Source organism: Callorhinchus milii, unplaced genomic scaffold (genome assembly GCF_018977255.1).
Source record: "Callorhinchus milii isolate IMCB2004 unplaced genomic scaffold, IMCB_Cmil_1.0 Scaffold10, whole genome shotgun sequence".
In the NCBI taxonomy this organism is placed as follows: domain Eukaryota; kingdom Metazoa; phylum Chordata; class Chondrichthyes; order Chimaeriformes; family Callorhinchidae; genus Callorhinchus; species Callorhinchus milii.
Window position 1 is genome coordinate 8,513,800 of NW_024704751.1, and position 18,671 is coordinate 8,532,470.

General features: G+C 47.8%; 1 protein-coding gene across 1 annotated transcript in view; it reads left to right on the top strand.

Moving 5' to 3' along the window:
• The window catches only part of pitpnab (phosphatidylinositol transfer protein, alpha b), a 31,643-nt gene continuing 12,972 nt past the window's right edge, over positions 1–18,671 (top strand). The window contains exons 1-2 of the mRNA XM_042338412.1: positions 1–84; positions 7,472–7,502. Coding sequence (XP_042194346.1) covers positions 65–84; positions 7,472–7,502 — 51 coding nt within the window. The 5' untranslated portion in view covers positions 1–64. The remainder of the gene's footprint in view (positions 85–7,471; positions 7,503–18,671) is intronic.

The window sequence follows — 18,671 nt, forward strand, 5'->3', positions numbered from 1 at the left end:
AGCGCGAGCCCAGCCCCGGAGCAGCGGGTGAGTGAAGTGGGTGAGAGGAGCGGCCGCCGGCGGGATGGTGCTCATCAAGGAGTTGTGAGTCCGGCCTCGGCCTTTCCTGCCCTCAGCCTCCCGCCCCCCCTCTCCCCTCCCCTCCCTCCCCCCGCGCGGCCTCTCCTCTCCTCACCGCAACGCCACCCTCTCCCTCTCCCTTCTTTACCCTCCTCCCCCCCCCCTCACCTTCTGTCTCTCTCCTTCCTCCTCTCCCTCTTCCTCCTCCTCCTCCTCACCCTCTTCCTCCTCTTCCTCTCCCTCTTCCTCCTCTCCCTCTTCCTCCTCCTCCTCACCCTCTTCCTCCTCTTCCTCACCCTCTTCCTCCTCCTCCTCACCCTCTTCCTCCTCTTCCTCACCCTCTTCCTCCTCACCCTCTTCCTCCTCTTCCTCACCCTCTTCCTCCTCTCCCTCTTCCTCCTCTTCCTCCTCACCCTCTTCCTCCTCACCCTCTTCCTCCTCCTCCTCACCCTCTTCCTCCTCTTCCTCCTCACCCTCGTCCTCCTCCTCACCTTCTTCTTCCTGCTCCTCACCCTCTTCCTCCTCCTCCTCACCCTCTTCCTCCTCTTCCTCACCCTCTTCCTCCCACTCCTCACCTTCTCCTTCTTCCTGCTCCTCACCTGTCTCTCCCTCCTCCTCACCCTCTTCCTCCTCCTCACCTCCTGTCTCCCTCTTCCTCACCCTCTTCCTCCTCCTCACCTCCTGTCCCCCTCCTCCTCACCCTCTCCCTCCTCCTCACCCTCTCCCTCCTCCTCACCCTCTCCCTCCTCATCCTCTCCCTCCTCCTCACCCTCTTCCTTCTCCTCATCCTCTCCCTCCTCCTCACCCCTTTCTTCTCCTCACCCTCTCCCTCCTCCTCACCCCTTTCTTCTCCTCACCCTCTCCCTCCTCCTCACCCTCTTCCTTCTCCTCACCCTCTCCCTCCTCCTCACCCCCTTCCTTCTCCTCACCCTCTCCCTCCTCCTTACCCTCTTCCTTCTCCTCACTCTCTTCCTCCTCTCCCTCTTCCTGCTCCTCACTTTCTGTCTTTCCCTCCTCACCCTCTCCCTCCTCACCCAGAGCCCCAGGATGTCTCTTTCCCTCTGCCTGCTCTCTCCTCTGCCCAGTCCCCAACCCTTGCCTCACATGCCTGCCCCCCACTCCCTCTGCATCTGCTTATTGAGGATCAGAGCATCCTTGAAGCGTTGAAGCCCTCTCCTCTACAATACTCTGACATTTCCTGCGCTGACTCCCTGGCAGGCAAACCTGACTCTGGCATTGGGATCCTGTCTATTAATAATTCCAGAACAGAGGGAGAGAAAGGATCTTTCAAATTTCTCTGGGTAGCTTAAGGGTCAGCTGTATGTGAGTGCTGAAAGCATTGTGAATCTACTATCTTATTGTTCATCTTATTATGGTTAAATACAGCATCCGTTAAACACTTATAGATCTTTGAAATATTATTTAAAAATTCAGCTGAGTTAACTAGTTGCAATCTTCTTAACTTGTTCAGTTCCTCTTCTCTATCCCCTATCCCTCCCTCCGGAGAGTAGGTTTCCAGTGCCTTGGGACATCTTCCCAACGTGAAAGGTGTTGTATGAATGCAAGTTGTTGTTGTTTCTGAAAGCCTAAAGGACCCTGGGCACTCCAGGGTTGCTCTGTGTCTTGAGTACCCCTCACAAAATGGTTGGTGGGATTATTTCGGATGTCGGCTTGTGATTTTTAAATTTGTCTTTGTTGTGGTAAAAGAATTACAGTTTTGTGACGTGTTAAGCTAAGATAATGTTTGAGAAACTGAAAGCCACAGCTGATCTTATTGCTGAAGTTCCCTTCGAGTTCCACTCCAGCACTTTTTGTAAAAAAAAGTTAACTTGCATATATCTACCATAATATCTGAGAGAGCCTTCTGTTTAATGATGAATCATTTAGTTACTATACTGCCTCAGGTAGATATAGTTAAGTCCATTTTTGAGGTTACTACAGCAGTGTTGTGATGCAGTATGAGTGAAGGAGCCAGACAGATGTATTACTTTGTACAATGTGGGTGCAAAATGGTTGTGCGGGTTGGCAAGCGCTCCAGGACGCTGCCCTGAGGGAAGGGTGCTATATAAATGCATGTTGTTGTTGTAGGTGTAATTGACACATCTCTTGTATTGGCTGAAACGTTTTGTAAATGCGTACATGTCAGGCTCTCAATTGTTCCTAACCTTGCTTCAGAACTGATTAGACAGTGCCTCTTATTAACCAGCACGTGTGAATCACCTGACAATCTTGATCTAGAGGTACTGCATTATAGTGAGTCAGACAGTTTGCTTCGTCAAACATACACACATTCACAGTAGCACATTTATTTGTCATGAGCATTGACTGTCCCCTCCCAGTCTCTGTTCATACGTCATACGTTGATGCTCTGAGCTTATGCCTCAGTAGCCCAGTCTTGTTCCCGAAAAAGGTTGTTCAGCCTCAACGAGATGTCGGACACAAATTCATGGGTTGTGAAGGGCAAGTTAAGTGTTTAGGAAACCAGAAAGTGTTTCGGTTACTGAGCAGCTGGAAGGGGTTACCAGGGCGAGTGGCTGAAACAGGGTCATCGGCTGCATTTAAAAAAACGTCTTGTCGCTGTGGTGGGAAGGTGGCAGGGTTTGTGTTCTGCAACGGTGAGATGAAGTAGTCTGAATGACCTTCATCCGAAGTGCTCTTGTGATTGTGAAGTGCAACCCCCGGTGAATCGTGAATTAATTTTGTAGTAATGACCTCCCAGCAGTGCTTAAGAATCTTCATTGAATGCAATTTGTGCTGCTTTTAGCTACTTGGGGCTTTGGGCTTTGCATTTGCTTTGGCGATTTATTTTGATTGAAAAATCGAGGGAAGGGCAGAGACTACAGTACTGGATACCTAGTTTGTGGGGGGAAAAAAGACTAGGAGAGAGGATCGACATATAATAGTAAGGTGAGACCGGGTTTTGGTTTTCAGGTGTCCAAATTCCACCTAATCTTATTCTGTGAAACCATTTTGTCCTCACATTTAAGGTTGTGCCGAATTGCAGAGAATTCCTAAATCTGCTATTCTTTGGATGGAAGCTGGTTGTGTTTTTTTAAGAACAGCAGAAAACTGGCTTCCGTCTTAAGACTCGATTGAAGAATCGTTGCAGAATTCTAACAATAATAATAATAATAATAATAATAATTCTGCACCAGTCTTACATTTTAAGACAAAATGAACTCGCAGGAGGATGGAGGGAGGGCAGCATCTCTCCAAGCCTTGGGTCCTGCGAAAGTGCGAGCTCATCAAGTGCGAGAGGGTGCAGTTGTCTCGATTTCAACCCACTGCGGATGGATGCCGGAAGGGAATGTTAAACAATGGATGGAGAGCTTGGGAGGGAGGAACTGGAGCGGAAAGTTCAAAGGATTAATTACCATTGTATCGATAAAGTAAAGAGCCCACGGTTGAGACACACAGCAGAAGGTTGGAGACTTAAGTTAGCACTGTCGTCTATCAGACAGCAAGGCCTGGCCCAGGAATATCAGAGAGCTGGTGCAGTATTCACATCTTAATGAGCATCAACTTTAAGGAGTAATTGAAGGAAAAGGGTTTGACACAAAAGAGGAATATCAGGTTTTTTTTAGAGTGAGTAAGGCTCTAACAAGGGGTGTCTAACTTTTTATTTGGCTAGCGCATCAATTATTTCAGATCCCTCCATTTTAAACTTCAGCCTTTGCTGTCCTTTGGTCGATAACATAACGCCCGTCACCGAAACCTTGGAAATTCAGCACAGTGCGAGATGCTGAGTGTTCAGTATGGGTTCGTTCCTAAATATTCTCTCCCAACCCGATTCGACTTGTCTAATTCACTCCTCACGAGTCTACCCTACTTCCACCATCCACAAGCACGTCCTCAGTCATGCATCTCAATCCTCGTCAGGCTCCACGTCTCCTCAGTGGGTCAAAGACTCCCTTTCACAGCCTAGCGCCTTCCCACCTATGTGATCTTCACTCCTATGCTGTTCCTCTTGGGCCTTAAGCAATTATGCCCCCATCCTTTAGAACTCCCTCTGTCTCTTCCCCAAACTATCTGTCTTTAAATCCCATCTAAAAACACGTCTCTTCAGCTGGGCTTAGTTGGCACCTTCTGCTCTAGTGTTTGATGTCCTGTACGGAAGCCATGATGTGGTTTGAGATACAATCCTAATTGAAGGGTGCAATATAAATGCAATTTGTTGGAATTAAAGGGGCACTGCCTCATGTAAAACCATTAGAAATATCAGAGCATCATATAATTTTTGTCGACCATGTTTACAAAGAGCTGGAACAACTACAATGAAATGCTCATGCCGTAAATCTTTTTTTCCTACTTCTATCTTTCCTTTGGTCCTCCTGGATCCAAGTATTAGATGGAGGCACGTACTCCTAGTTAGCACATATTGCACATACTGTGTGGAGGGGCGTAGCCTGAGAAAATCACTTTGACTTCCATTTACATTTATATATCACCCTTCATGAAACATAACGCCTCCAACACTCCCCACTCCCCCCATATGGCAGTGTGACTAAGCCTGCTGATTCAGCAGAGGTGGAGTCCTGTTTGTTCAGTGGTTAGAGCACTCAAAAGCAAGAGATAGAGAGCTGGGTTTGATTCTTTGGAGGCATTTGAAGGTGAGGGAAGTTGATCCAATAGAAGGTAGTGGAACTGAGAATGGATGGAGTTGATGGGATCACAGAGCCTATTTGGCGGTAAGGTGTGGTAGTGGTGGGCAATATTGCAGAAATGGAGGAAATCTGACTTGGTCAGAGCCTGGATGAAAGGTTTGAAGGAGAGTTGAGGGTCAAATAAAACGTTGAGGTTCCGCACAGGCTGTGATTTGGAGTGAGCGAGCAGCTGGTGAGGTTGAAATGGTCAGCGCATGAAGTGGCAAGGTACTGACAAGCCGAGCAGGAGAGCCTGACTCAGTGTTGCTCATGTTGAGTTTGAGAAAGTTGCGGCTTATCGAGGACTTGTTGCCTGATACACCGTTTGTCGTAATAGCAGAGTCCTGGAGGCCAGGGTGACATCCATGACCCAGGTGTGGAGGTGGACCATGTGACTGGATGATAATAAGTAATAGTCCTCACATTTGATTTAGGGCCTTTCAGATAGACGTGAAACCAGGAAGGAGCGTGGACCAGGGAAGAGACTAGACCGTTCAGAAATTAGACTGATCTGTTTATTTATTAATTAGTCTCTGATTGTAGGGGCCAGACTGGCACTGACAGATCCTCATAGTTATCCCTTCACAATTGATGTCAGAGGACTTTTTAACTATGGGCCGAATGCTGTTTGAGCTTGATCATCGACAGCGAGTATCCACAGGAGGTGGATAGAGTCAGAATACTCTCTCCTTGGTCGAGGGGTGCCCAGGACACATACCCACCTTTCTCCACATCTGATCATTACAGGCACTGACTGCATTGTGATGGGTAGCAAATTCCTATTATCCAGGTTATTCGCTCCATCCCATGATACCTCCACACAAAGGAGTTATCTTAACTCCACTCACAAAAGCATTGTTACTTTCACACACACACATCTGTTCAGAATGAAAACTAGACCATGGATTGCAGAACACCTCTCTGTTTGTAGGAGTAGGAAGGAAGGTTCATTTTACACGGTAAACTCCTGATAACTCATCACTCCAGGGGAGAAAGTTTCAGGGACGAGTTATCCAGAGCGGCGAGTTAGGCCTATGTATAAATATATCAATAAAAATGCAGCCGGATATTGACAGCATGATGACTTAAGTGGTAGTGACAAGTTAAGCCAGGGTCGAGTTAGCAGGCGTTTCCTCTCCCATTATCTAAGTATCGTCTCCCATTACAATACTAACCACATGCATCACAAAGCTCTGGTAAATTACACTTGTCCTGGATCTCACCAGGATCACGTAGGCGTCGTGCACATGCGGAACTGTGTTTGGTTTGGGGTCATCTTTGGCACAGTGATGGGTTAAGCAGAGTACATTTCAGAGTCACCGCTGACCAAAAAAAAACTTTTTCCCCTTTACTCTTCACGGCCTTCATGTGACGTGGCTTGGAATGCTATTGTTCTGAGTACAGGTCCTCTAACTTGGCACTTGCCTGGTTCAAGCCCAACAGCACACAATATTCAATCCTTTTACAAAGTTGCTTTGGTACTGCACGCTCTTCATAAGGCCAAGACTCGCTCTTCTCTTCCCCACCGCACCCCCCCCCCCCCCCCCAGCCTTCCCTTCCTGAACAAAGCAGCCTGTAACCCAGGTGACTTCTGGATCAGCACTGCAGTGTCATTGAATGTCCTCGTCAGTGTAGTGAGGAGAGATGGGTGGCTGAGACTTTTAAGATTAATAAAAACCCTCCCAGGGGTTGGAGCAGCTGGAGGACTGACAGGGACGGGAGGAGAACGAACCTGAAGTCTTTTCTCCTCCCTCCCATCCCGCTCAGGCCTCCAGCTGCCGCAACCTCGGGACAGATGGGAGCAGATTAAAGGAATGAGTTGAAGGTTTGCGCGATGGCTGTAATGTACAGGAAATGTTGCTGTCTGGGCGAGTCCCCCAGCAATCTTTACTTTCTATCTTAAATAATCCCCGGTAACCGACAAGTCACGTTAGCTTGTTGCCTGGAGCTGGCCCGTCTTATCATTTAATTGTTCTGCTTATGTAATTGCAATGTTTAGGCGGCATATGTATATGTAATATGTATATGTAACTCTGTCTTAAGCACGGTGACAGGTTTCCGTGCGTGTGTCAGACACTGGGACGGCACGCAGGCTAGGTATGTACGCTCAGATGCATCGTGGAGGCCTCCGGTCTATTGGAAAGCCAAGCCGTGTCCTCCTAGCCTACCCTTTCGCAGAGGCCTTTGAATTTTTATCTGATTATATATCCTGCGTGAAGGGGGTTTGAGGGGGTGCGCGGGCTATATACGTGCAAGTTATTGTTGTCTATTGGAGATGGGAGGGATCTGTGACAGGATAAGGCAGGTGGCCATGGGAGGCCCTCCAATAGACCATCGGTCTCCGCGATCCATCTGAGCACGTGCGCCCAATCTCCATCGAGCACCCGCACCAGTCACAGGATAGGGCAAGAGGCCTCCGAGAGGCAAGGCACCATCTTATATGTCGAGTTATCCAATCAGTTTTTCATTGGATTTGCAAGAATTTCTAGAATGCAACGAGTTGTGTGTTAAGCAGAGTGCCGAGTGAAGCGGAGACCCCCCTAATATGTGGTAGTGACAAGTTAAGCCAGGGTCGAGTTATCAGGAGTTTACTGTGCAAGAAAGAGGCTTGAAGGGGTTTGGGGAGAGGGCAGGGATGGAAAATACAGCTGAGAGTCGCTGCAGATTTGCCGAATGGCCGTCTCCTGTGCTGTACATTTCTATGTTTCTGTCAGGGGCTGCAGATTTGTAACTTGCTTATTTTCTCTCTCTCTCTCTCTCTCTTACAGTCGTGTCCTTCTGCCGATCTCTGTGGAGGAGGTGAGTGATGCCGCTTCCCTTGTGGTTTGTTGTTTGACTGGAGGGTGATGACTTCATCAATAGGCTTCTTGTCTGCAGCCGGTTCTGCTGAGTAAGTGTGTGTGTGTGTGTGCGCGCGTGAGTGTATATGTGTGGAAATGTTCTACAGTGTGGTTCCTGCAACTCAACCAGAGCTGCTCAACCACACACGCACAGGGAATGTACGTTCGAAGTCTGCGACAGTTCAACTATTTTATAAATAGATTTACACTTGACCAAAGTGTGTGTCGTACATCTTTAATCTACAACTGCTGGTTACAGTGTGCCCAGGAACAGCCATTATTACACACACGTTTTCTGTACTGGGGGGAAGCACTTGTCGTCGGATCTGAGACGTCCATCTGTGGTTGTAGACGCCTCTGTGGCGTCCTGGCCATGCTGCAAAGTAACTGGTTATCCATTTAGTCGATGGCTGTGGGTTTAGGTGCAGATAAGATGTTGGGTTTGTCTGCGTGGAAACAGTCCCTGCAGTTCAAAAGTTGTGTGAAGTGCTCAGTTGGTTTGAGAGGGTCAGGAGTCAGTCAATTGCCATTGTTATTGCCAGGCTTCCCTTTCTTGGGCTCCAGCGCAGACTCCCATTTCTGTTCCTGGGTTCTATGTTCTGTAGGGTGGTTCCTATGTTCAGATGTCCTACAGCATGGTGGGGGTTGGTCTCTCGTCAACATCTAAAACCGAAGAACATAAGAATTTGTGGCAAAAGAAGACCAAGGTCCGTCTAGTTCACCTTCCACCATCCTGCAGTCCCTCTGACATGTTATGTCTAGGGCATGTCACTTGATAAGCGCTCTGGGACGCTATCCTGCGAGGGGGGGGCTATATAATTGCAAGTTGTTGTTGTCTGAAACTATATACTGTATCCACCTTCAGAAGCTCTTATGTAAACCTGCGGTGAGGAAGTGGAAACGTTACTCTTGTCTCTAACCCATGCTGTGACTGTCCTGGGAGCACTGGATGGATAGTGCAGACGAGCTTTACTCTGTGTCTAACCTGTATCTGCTGCTTCATACATTCCCAATGAAATGACCTAGGAATGTTTGGAAGCTGACATTTAATTGTGCAAACAGAAAGTCCTTGAGGAGGTTGGGACTGTGCCTGTTGGCAAGTGGTACGCTGGTGGAGTATGTGTTTGCTAAAGAGGCCTTTGTGCTAACACTAGATGGAAAATATCCACCAGACCAGACCGCAGTGTGTGTGGGGGGAGAGGAGAAGCAAGGCAGTATTCTCTCGAGCTCCTGACCGTGTGGAGCAGGGAGAGAAAGGAAACCCTGTCTATTTTACTGAACCAAATACTTGGAAGACAATTAAAGGCCGTAATCGGATGCTGGGCTTATCTGATTGGATTACTGCCTTGTGATTCTTTTCCAGGCATCTCATTCCTCCTGTGTTGGAATCTATATCAGACTGTTGTATTTTCTTCGCTGTGGACTGACCACGAGAGACTTGTCGGATATACCCTCGAATGGATTCTATTAAAATCCACGTGGGTATTGTTAGGGTAAAGGAAGTGCTGAGCGCGTGTTCTGCTTCTCCTGCTTGTCCTTTGTTTGTTTCCATTGTAAAATAAAAATAAGTTAATGCTTACATTTGATACACTGTCCTTCACATCAGGGGGAACATCTCAAAGGCACTTCACGGGATATGCTGTAAAGTTTAGTAACTGTGGTACTTTGACCATGCTTTATATATCTTTCACCTCCCAAACCCCATCTCAGCAGCTGAGCCTGCATTGTTAAGCACTTGGGGATGTCCTCATGGCGTGAAAGGCGCTATATGAATGTGAATTTATGTTGTATATTACAGGCGATTTGCTCACAGCAATATGCCTCAAACAGCCAATCTAATGTGAGTGGACTGACTTTGAACTCACAGTGCAGGCTTATACCCCAGTTCAGTGCTAAGGAACATTACATTTTCACAACCGTCGTCCTTTCGATGAACTAGGGTCTCGTCCCTTCTGCCTATTCAGGTCAATGTTAAATGATTTCATGGCACTATTGGAAAAAGATGAGAGTTTCTCCCGGTATTGTGGCCCAATTCATATCAGTCATTCATTTCAGAGCCGGGACCTTGCTGTGTGCAAATCGGCTGCAGAATTTATCTAGAAATACACAGTCTCTCCGCTTTATGGTAAATCCTTTGAAGCGCTTTGACATTTCGACAGCATCATCAGATGCTATAGCAAACACAAGGATTATTATTAACTCAGTGATGACTCCCCCTCCTGCAACCTACTGGGAAAGTTAACTGCATCAATGAGCAGATGGTGATGGGAGCAGAGAGAAGGGGCTACTCTCACGTCGAACAAACAAAATAGACATCTTTTTCAAACCAACTGGGGATTCTGAGCTCTCAGTAAAGTGTGTGTGTTTATTTATATACACAGAATGGAGGTGGAGTCCTGTAGCTCAGTGGTTAGAGCACTCGCTTTGCAAGCAAGAGATCTGAGTTCAATTCCAGGCAGAGGGCGAAACCTCGGGCAAGTTTCCTTACTCCACACAGAGCCTAATAATAATCCCTCCAAAACCAAAAACAATAATAAATTGGTCATTTTCAATCTACGACACTTTGTGGGACATTGCTGTGCGCAATTGGCTGCCGCGTTCGCCCACAAATATACAGTCGATTCACTTGACAGTGTGTTCTGTGAAGCGCTTTGGGACGTCCTCCCAACGTGAAAAGCGCTATATCAAATGCAAGGATTATTATTATTATTAAGTAGCTGATGCTATGTGGGAAGATGCTGAGGCTTCTCTGGTTCATAACTGGGGGGGATGTAGGGTTATTGGGATAACAATGGACGTAGCGATTGGAATCGGCCGTTCAGGTCGAGTCTGGTTCAGATACGTAATGCAAACAGCTCGGGGTTGAATGGCCTACATTTGTGCTGCTGTGAGACTGATATTCTGCAGTTTTGCTCAATGACTCTTAGAGGTCAGACAGAGATTTCACTACTTCTTCTACCGGTGCAGCCTTGACAGCAGCCCAACGGCAGGCAGGTCCACCCCCCCCACACACACACACATGTGTATACACATACACACACACACACCCTGAGGGAATCTTGCATCTGACTTCATTTGGGGAGTGGCAGGGACCAGGTGTTTTCTTTGTGTCGCTGGTTTCTGTTTCCACAGACTGCCCAAGAGATGCATGCAATGTGATGACATCACTGCGCAGTCGGGAACAGACGTTTAGAAAACTGGGCTTCCCAACTCTTTCCAGCATAAGCTGCAGATCGTTCACAACTCTACAACTTATGTCTTCTCCCTCACTCGACTCCGTGAGCCTCTCCCCCTCCCCCCCACCACCACATCCTCACTGGCTCCCCATCCTTCAGAGGATCGAGTTCAAGATCTTCGTCCTCACCTTTAAAGCCCTCCCCAGTCTTGCCCCACCCCTACCTCTGTGACCTATTAAAACTTCACAAACCCACCCGCTCCCTCCACTTGGCAGGCACTGGCCTGCTTCTTGTTCCCTGACCTGTCCACCCCACCATTAGCAGTCGGGTTTTCAGCCTATCTGACCCCACTCTCTGGAGCACCAACCCAGACCCTTCGCCTCACCCATTCCCTCGCCTCCTCCAAAGTCCGTCTGAACACTTCTTTGACCGCACCTTTCATCATCTTCAAGCTCCCAGCTCGGGTGCAAACCCTCAACTGTCCAATGCCTGGGAGGATGTCTCAAAACACTTCTCAAGATATACTGTGAAGTGTATTGTGTGTGTGTGTGTGTTTTGTAGGCATTCGTATGCACAAATAACGGTCTCAACGCTTTACAAAATAGAATTGATTAGTGAATGTTCTAATGGGCAAACCGTCAGCTAATCTCTGATTGCGACGTCCCACACAATGGCTTTGTTGTTAGTTTCATCAGCCGGTGGGGACAATCGTTCATTGTTTATGACCCACACTGGTGCTGTTTCTTTAGTGAGAGGTGTATTTAAGGGGTTTTCACCTTCTTGAAGGAGATGTCACCTCCCTACCTCTCCCACCTACGTACTCCCCAACCCACTACCCGTTGCCTCCGCTCGACTGGCTCTGGTGTCCTGCTTGTCCCTCGTGCCTTCTGTTTTACCATTGGTAGCCGCACTTTCAGCCACTACTCCCCAAAACTCTGGAACACTCTCCCTCTGTCCCTCCTTCCCCATCTTCCTGTTGCGCCTGAATACCTTCCTCCCCCTGGGTCGTTGTCGTGCTCCGTTACTGTCAAGCGCTCTGGAACGCAACCCTGCTTGAGGGGAACTAAATACATGCAAGTTGTTGTTGTCTGGCCTCAACCTACTGGGATCGGGCTGCCCATCAAGCTTGTGTTCCACTCATTTCACCCACAAATACACACGGTATTTTGCAGTACATCCTATGAAGCATTTTAAGACGTCTCAACAATGGGATAAGGCGCAATATCAAAAGCAAGGATTATTATTACAACTCCTTGCCCCCAAAATACTGTTCCATTGAAGGTTATGGGTGTGCCTCTCCCATCAATCCTGACGTGTTTAACGAGCAGCAGCTCTCTGTAATGTTTGTGTACGGTTCCCAAGCAGCCGTTGGCGTGATGATAGCCAGATTCAGGGGCATGAGGCTAGGCATGAAAGCTGGAGTTTACGATCTAAGAACGGGTTCACTTGGTTCGCTCTTGCGGCTAACGGCCCATTTATTTCCTTTGCGTGCAGCCTGGAGGGTTGCTGCTTGCTTTTATTCCCCTTTAAGAACCGCAGCGCTGTTTTCCCTTTTATTACAGTTGTAATTAGTGGCACCATGTGTCGCTGTTGGAACACAACAATTAATGATTAGCAAATTTGAATATGAAAATTTCTCTCCTTTCATTTGTCCCCCAGCCTTGCACATCATTCCCTGACTCTGATCCACTCCCTCCTTTCTTCCTGCAAATGCCATGGACCTAAAGACCTGGGAAACCAGGAATTCCACCTGGTCTGAGTCTGTGACACTTGTTTGCTTGAGAAATGTAAGATTTCAGAATTCTGGGAAATTCTTAATTTGGGGAGCCATTTTTCCTCAGCACTTAACAAGAAGCCAGCTTCATAATCAACATTGAGTTCAGGAATTTTCCACGACTGTGCAAATAGTCTTGCAGTGGAAGACCAGGCAGAATTGTAAGCCTCTGAAATGGGCTTAATAATAATAATAATAATAATAATCATCATCATCCTTGCATTTGATATAGCGCCTTGTCACAACTTTGAGACGTCTCAAAGCGCTTCACAGAATGTACTGTAAAGTAAATTGACTATTTGATTTATTTGATACACTTGATTTGCTCCTGTGGTTTGTGGTGTGCTACTCTGAGCTGTTTGTGGTGTTTGGTGATGGGGGAGGAAACAGCAGATCTGGCTGCTATCGTGTACTGTATTATGTCCCCCTCCCAGGAAAGGGTTAGGGAAGAATTGGGTGTAGCATTTAGTGGAATCTTCTGCCTTTGACTCCATCGGGATAACAAGTCACAGTACTTTAACCAGAGTAAAGACCAGCAGAGCTGGAAGTTTGCTGGTCAGAGAAGTATGGCCTTTGGGGAAGAGATCTAGGGTGTAGCGCATTCAACCCAGGAGACCTGAGATCTTCCACCTCTGTAACGCAGCACCAGCTTTGTTCTGTTCTCTGAAGGATAGACACTCCTTGCCTGTGGGTGAGGTATGAACATAAGAATTGAGAGATGAAAGAAGACCAAGGTCCATCCAGTTTGCCTTCCACCATCATGGCAGTCATGTCTTTGCAGTTACATGCACATGCCATGTCCCAAACTATATACTGTGTCCCAAGATAGGATGTGCTTGTGGTATTCATGATTAACTTATCGTTACCTCACCGTGCCTCCGTGATCAAATGGATAAGAGAGCCACCTCGCAGTCCACTGACGCATGTTAGTAAGTGATCTCGATGATTTTGGCAATGTATTCTAACCTGTGGTGAAGCAAAGCGCAGAAGAGAAAGACTGATGAAGCTTTGTGCAGTTATGTATTAGCAGCGCTGCTCTGTCTGCTCCCAGTGCCAAGGGAATGTGGAGACCAGGACATTGAAGAAACAGCCTGATGCTGTGATGGGACAGAAGGGCAAGAAGATCAAATAAACCAAAGCGGTCGTCACCCAGACATTAATTGTGGAATTCTTGCCCTCTTTGAGGAGCACAGTGACTGATGGACTCAATGCTCTGCTTACCCATCGGCACATTTAGTGACCCCGCCCCCCCCCCACATTTAACAACAAATTACACTTGTATAGCGCCCTTCACGTCTGGAGGACATCCCAATGCTATAAAGCCCCGCTGCTAGATGCGGGGGGTATCATTACATGTGCCAGTGGATAAGCAAGGCATAGAGTCAGCACTGGTTGTTGACTCCTTGCTCTTCCTATTCAGATGGTAGTCACTCTTGGGGAGGGGGGCTTCCAATTACAAAAGAGATCCTGTTTGTCAATAATAGTCCCTCCAAAAAAACCCAAAACAAAAATAAATTGGTCATTTTCAATCTACGACTGTTTGTGGGACATTGCTGTGCGCAATTGGCTGCCGCGTTCGCCCACAAATATACAGTCAATTCACTTGACAGTGTGTTCTGTGAAGCGCTTTGGGACGTCCTCCCGACGTGAAAAGCGCTATATTAAATGCAAGGATTATTATTATTATTAAGGGCTGAATGTTGCTGATTTACATATGTGGCAGATGTGCTTCGCTCCCTCAACGGTACGCGAGAAAACAAAACACTCTGAATACGTGCTTTGTGATGTGCCACTTCATCGTTTGAGACCATAAATTCCCATTTTATGGTGGCCAAAGACAGTGTTATGGGCTGTTTATGGCTTCCAGAATGCCAACCAGTGTTCATTTCAGCTCACGTCTATTAGCGTGTATAATTCTGGCATTATTTACAGTAGATTTATTGTAAAAAAAACACATGAAATAATGGAACGTAATGGCAGGAGACCTGCAGTTGCCCTTTGATCTCTCCCATCTGCTTCCAAAAAAGCAACGTTTTTGAAATTAATTGTATTTGCGTGGGCTTCTGAGTATATTAGAGGAGGCTCGGTGGAGGGGAACACAAGGATTCTACAGCTTACAGGGAGTTCATGCACTCTTTAGCAAATGGTGGAGAGAAGTGGGTTGATATGAGACATTCTGGACTGAAATGATAATAATACTTGCATTTGATACAGCGCCTTATCATGTCGTTGAGACGTCTCAAAGCGCTTCAGAGAACATACTTTAAAGTGAATTGACTGTATATTTTGAGGGTGAAACACGGCAGTCAATTGCGCACAGCAGCGTCCCACAAACAGTCGTGGATGGAGTGATCAAATTATTATTTTTTTGAAGGGATTATTACCTGCTGAAGCACAGAGCTCAGCTCTGGTATGAGGGATTGTCCTCTGAACATAAGCCTGGACTAGCTCGTTACTAAATCATATTTCCGTAGCTTCCTGTTCAATAAATGGCATGTCTGAACTTGGACAAAACATGCACTCAACAATCTCATGGTCCCATGATCTGTTACAATAGCTGGCGTGATCTTAATGTGCTCTGAGTAAGCGTTGTGCAAAAAAAAATAAGTAAAGTAACATTAACCTTCAGGCCCAGACCTCCACCTCTCTTGTTTTTCCGGGCTTCTTTAAAGTTTGTGTTTCCTGATTTGTACCACAAGGAAATCCACCCAAGGGCCTGTCTGCCTGCGGGTCTCCAGTGAAGCTGGGTTACTGGAGCTTCGTGTCCTGAGTGCACTGTTTTTAGCAGTGGGACTCAACCTGAAATGGGTTTGGAGATGAACTTGCAATGAGACCATTTGTCTGAACAGAGTAATACACGCTGAATCGAACTGGGCATGAACGTGCCCAATGTTAGCCAATATAACCAGCCAGCGGACTTGTACTGAAGTTCTCCAGCTTGCAGCTCTCTGTCTTGCTTGATGCCCTTTCTGCCCAGTTTGTTTCAGGAAAGGTTTGTTGGTGAGCTGAGCTAACTTAATTAAGTGTGTGTGTGTGTGTGTGGGTGGGGGGGGACATAAGTATGGGGGAAGGGGAATAAGTATGTGGGGTGCGTGAGTGAGTGGGTGGGGGGGTGCGAGTAAGCGAGTAAGGTGTGTGTGTATGGGGGGGTGGGGGGCAGGGGGTGTTGAGAATGTGTGGATATCGGGTTTGGAGAGGATCAGGCTTGGCTCCTCAGAGGCAGGAAACAGTTGGATGACACCAGCCTTCGGTGATGAATCTCATTGACGCTGAGAGAAAAGGTCTCCATGGTGACTGTCTCATTGCTAGAATGGTCGGGAGGGTCAGTTCAACAATCCCGCATTCATCTGAACAAACCCGAGGTTAGTCACGGCAAGTGTTGATCGGCACTCAGCCGTGTGCAGTGTTGCTCTCTGGTGTACCTGCTCCCTCATCATCTCCAGCGGCTGCAATTACAGAGCCCAGCACTCACGGCAAGAGCCGAGACCCGCTGTGCTCTTTGAACGCCGAGAGAGAGAGAGAGAGAGGATGGCTTATTATCACTGTTCTGAGTAGCAGGCTTCTCTCTCTCTCTCTTTCACTCTGACGGCAACAGACCCCCGCTTTGGATAACTTCTGTGTCAGAATACAATAGGGCTTCCAGAAGATGCTGCCGGGAACGGTCCGAGGATGATTCAGGAGCCATCTTAGCGTTTCCTTCAAGCCTACCTTAAACCTCAATACCCGTCGTTAAGCTGTTGTCTGTTTGCTGACTTTGGACTCATTAATGAGTGGGCAGCAGAGCCTGGGAGCAAAGCTCTATTAGCAGGCACACCCAGGTCAGCTACAGCGCAGGTTAGATTCCAAGTAATGCTGTACACTCTCCACACAATTGGTCATTGACTTCATGGCTGTTTGTAGTTGCTGCCTACAAAATACACAGTTGACAGTAAATCCTGTCAAGTGCTTCGAGGCATCATCCTGACATGAACGACGCTGTATCAATTGCGAACGTTATTATTACTATTATTATCCAGCCTTCCCAGGTGAATTAGAGCACGGAAGTATGTCCACACTCCCCGGGCTGATGCTGTGGATTTATTTTTTCAACACATCAAAAATCCATAGAACTGACAGTACAGTGTATCAGCAAGCATGTGCACAAGTCTGTGCTCATGGGTGTGTGCATGAGTCTGTGCAAGTCTGTGTGCGTGCGTGAGTGCTCAGTCCTTTCCAAACTATGGCGACCGTTTCCTGTGCTGTCATGCGCACTGTTGCTCTCCCTGGGGTGTGTCGGGACAACACAAATGTGCGTCAGAACATGTGTAATTAAGCGGGAGGTCGTGCACCTGGATGCTGTCGGGGTCTACTGGCCGATGACAGTCAATTCACTGTCACCCCAGTGGACGCTTGGCAGAGGGGAGTCCTCTGATTCAGGTTAATTACCTCGCACATGCCCACATTCTGTTGGATAGAACCTGTCAGCCAGCAATTTACAATCAGGTTGTTTGGTTGTTTGTTTGGCGTAGCTTGAACTGCAACTACCAGTCTGGAATTAGCAGGTAATGCCATTAAGCTGATCCCTGAATCTCTCCGATTTAGAGAAAGTTGAGCTCATGCTGAAAGAAGGAATTATCCAGCCACACAGTGGCTGGTAGAGTTTGCCTCAGTAATGCTATATGTTCGTTTATACCTTCAGCAGAGCTGTAAAGTTTGTGCTCTATGTTAAGGGGACTTTATCCAGTCTGAACGCGAGCTTATTGAGTATTAAACCTACCCTGGTATCTTGCGTGGTGGTGATGGGGGGTGGGGGGGGGTTCATATACACTGAGCTAAGAGAGACTCTGCAGTCCACCACTTGCTGGATAATGACTATTGTTATTGCAGTGTTAATAGTGTGCAAAACACGCAATACTTGATCTTTTTAACCCAAACTATTTTAAATATAGTGTCTGATGCGCCTGACTGATTGTGGGCTGTCAGTGTCTGGGACAGGGGCCAGACAAGCTCTGGGTGAGTGCCGACTGGCTGACTGCAGCTCCTCTTGTCTGGGGACCCAGCCAGGGGCAGTGCCTCCTGTTAGCCGACTTGGCTAAATGTCAGGGTTCAACTCGAGAACCTTTCCTGACCCTTCAGAAAATGAAGCTCGTTCTCGTCTGTAGTTTCACCGAGTCAGGAATAGTCTGCAGTTCTCCAAGGCACGGCTACTGACAGGCAAACTGACTCAGCAGTGAGACTTGGCAGGACATACTGAAGCAGGGACTCTTCCCTCTCAGCTCCTGTTAATTTTGCAAGCCACATCTCTTAACGAGGGAGGTGGTCATAGCCGGACAGCAGAAGGAAGCTTGCCTGACAGTGGTCTCAATGGTGAGGTGTGTGGTTTTAGCTGGTTAAACTCCAATGCATACCCTGGGGTCCCCAAGCCTTAACTCCGGCTATCCTGCACCTAATACTCTCGAGTTAATTCTCCTCTCGCTCTCACCCGGTTACCACGGGGTACCCCAAGGATGCATCCTTGCCCCCCTCCTCTACCTAGCCGACCTCCCCCTAAAACTCTCCGAACCCATATGCAACCTAGGGGTCAGGTTTGACCCCCAATTATCCTTCCTCCCCCACATCCGGTCCCTCACCAGCATCGCTTTCTTCCACCTCTGACGCATCACCCGTCTTCTTCAATACCTCTCTCCGAAAGCCGCTGAAACCCTGGACCATGCCTTTGTCATCTCTTGGCTGGACTATTCAAATGCCCTCCTCGCCGGCCTCCCCTCCACTACCATCCATAAAATCCAGATTATTCAAAACTCTGCCGCCCACATTCTCACCCGCACCAAACTCCGCTCCCGATCCCCCGAGTCCTGTCCAGTCTGCACTGGCTGCCTGTCCCAGAGAGGATCGACTTCAAGATCCTCACCCTTGTCTTCAAATCCCTCCACTCCTCTGCACCCCCCTATCTCTCTGACCTCCTCTATCCTCAGAACAAGTGCCCGTTGCCTTCGTTCCTCCGAGTCTGGCCTCCTCCTTGTCCCCCGAGTCCTCCACCCTCGGCGGCCGTGCCTTACGCCACTATGCCCCGAGTCTCTGGCGCTATATAAATCTAAGTAGTTGTTGTTGTTGATTTAAATATGTAGGATGCATTCCTCCAGAGAGAGGGAGAGAGAGTGCACATTCCATTCCAAGCTTATGGAAATTTCCTTATGTG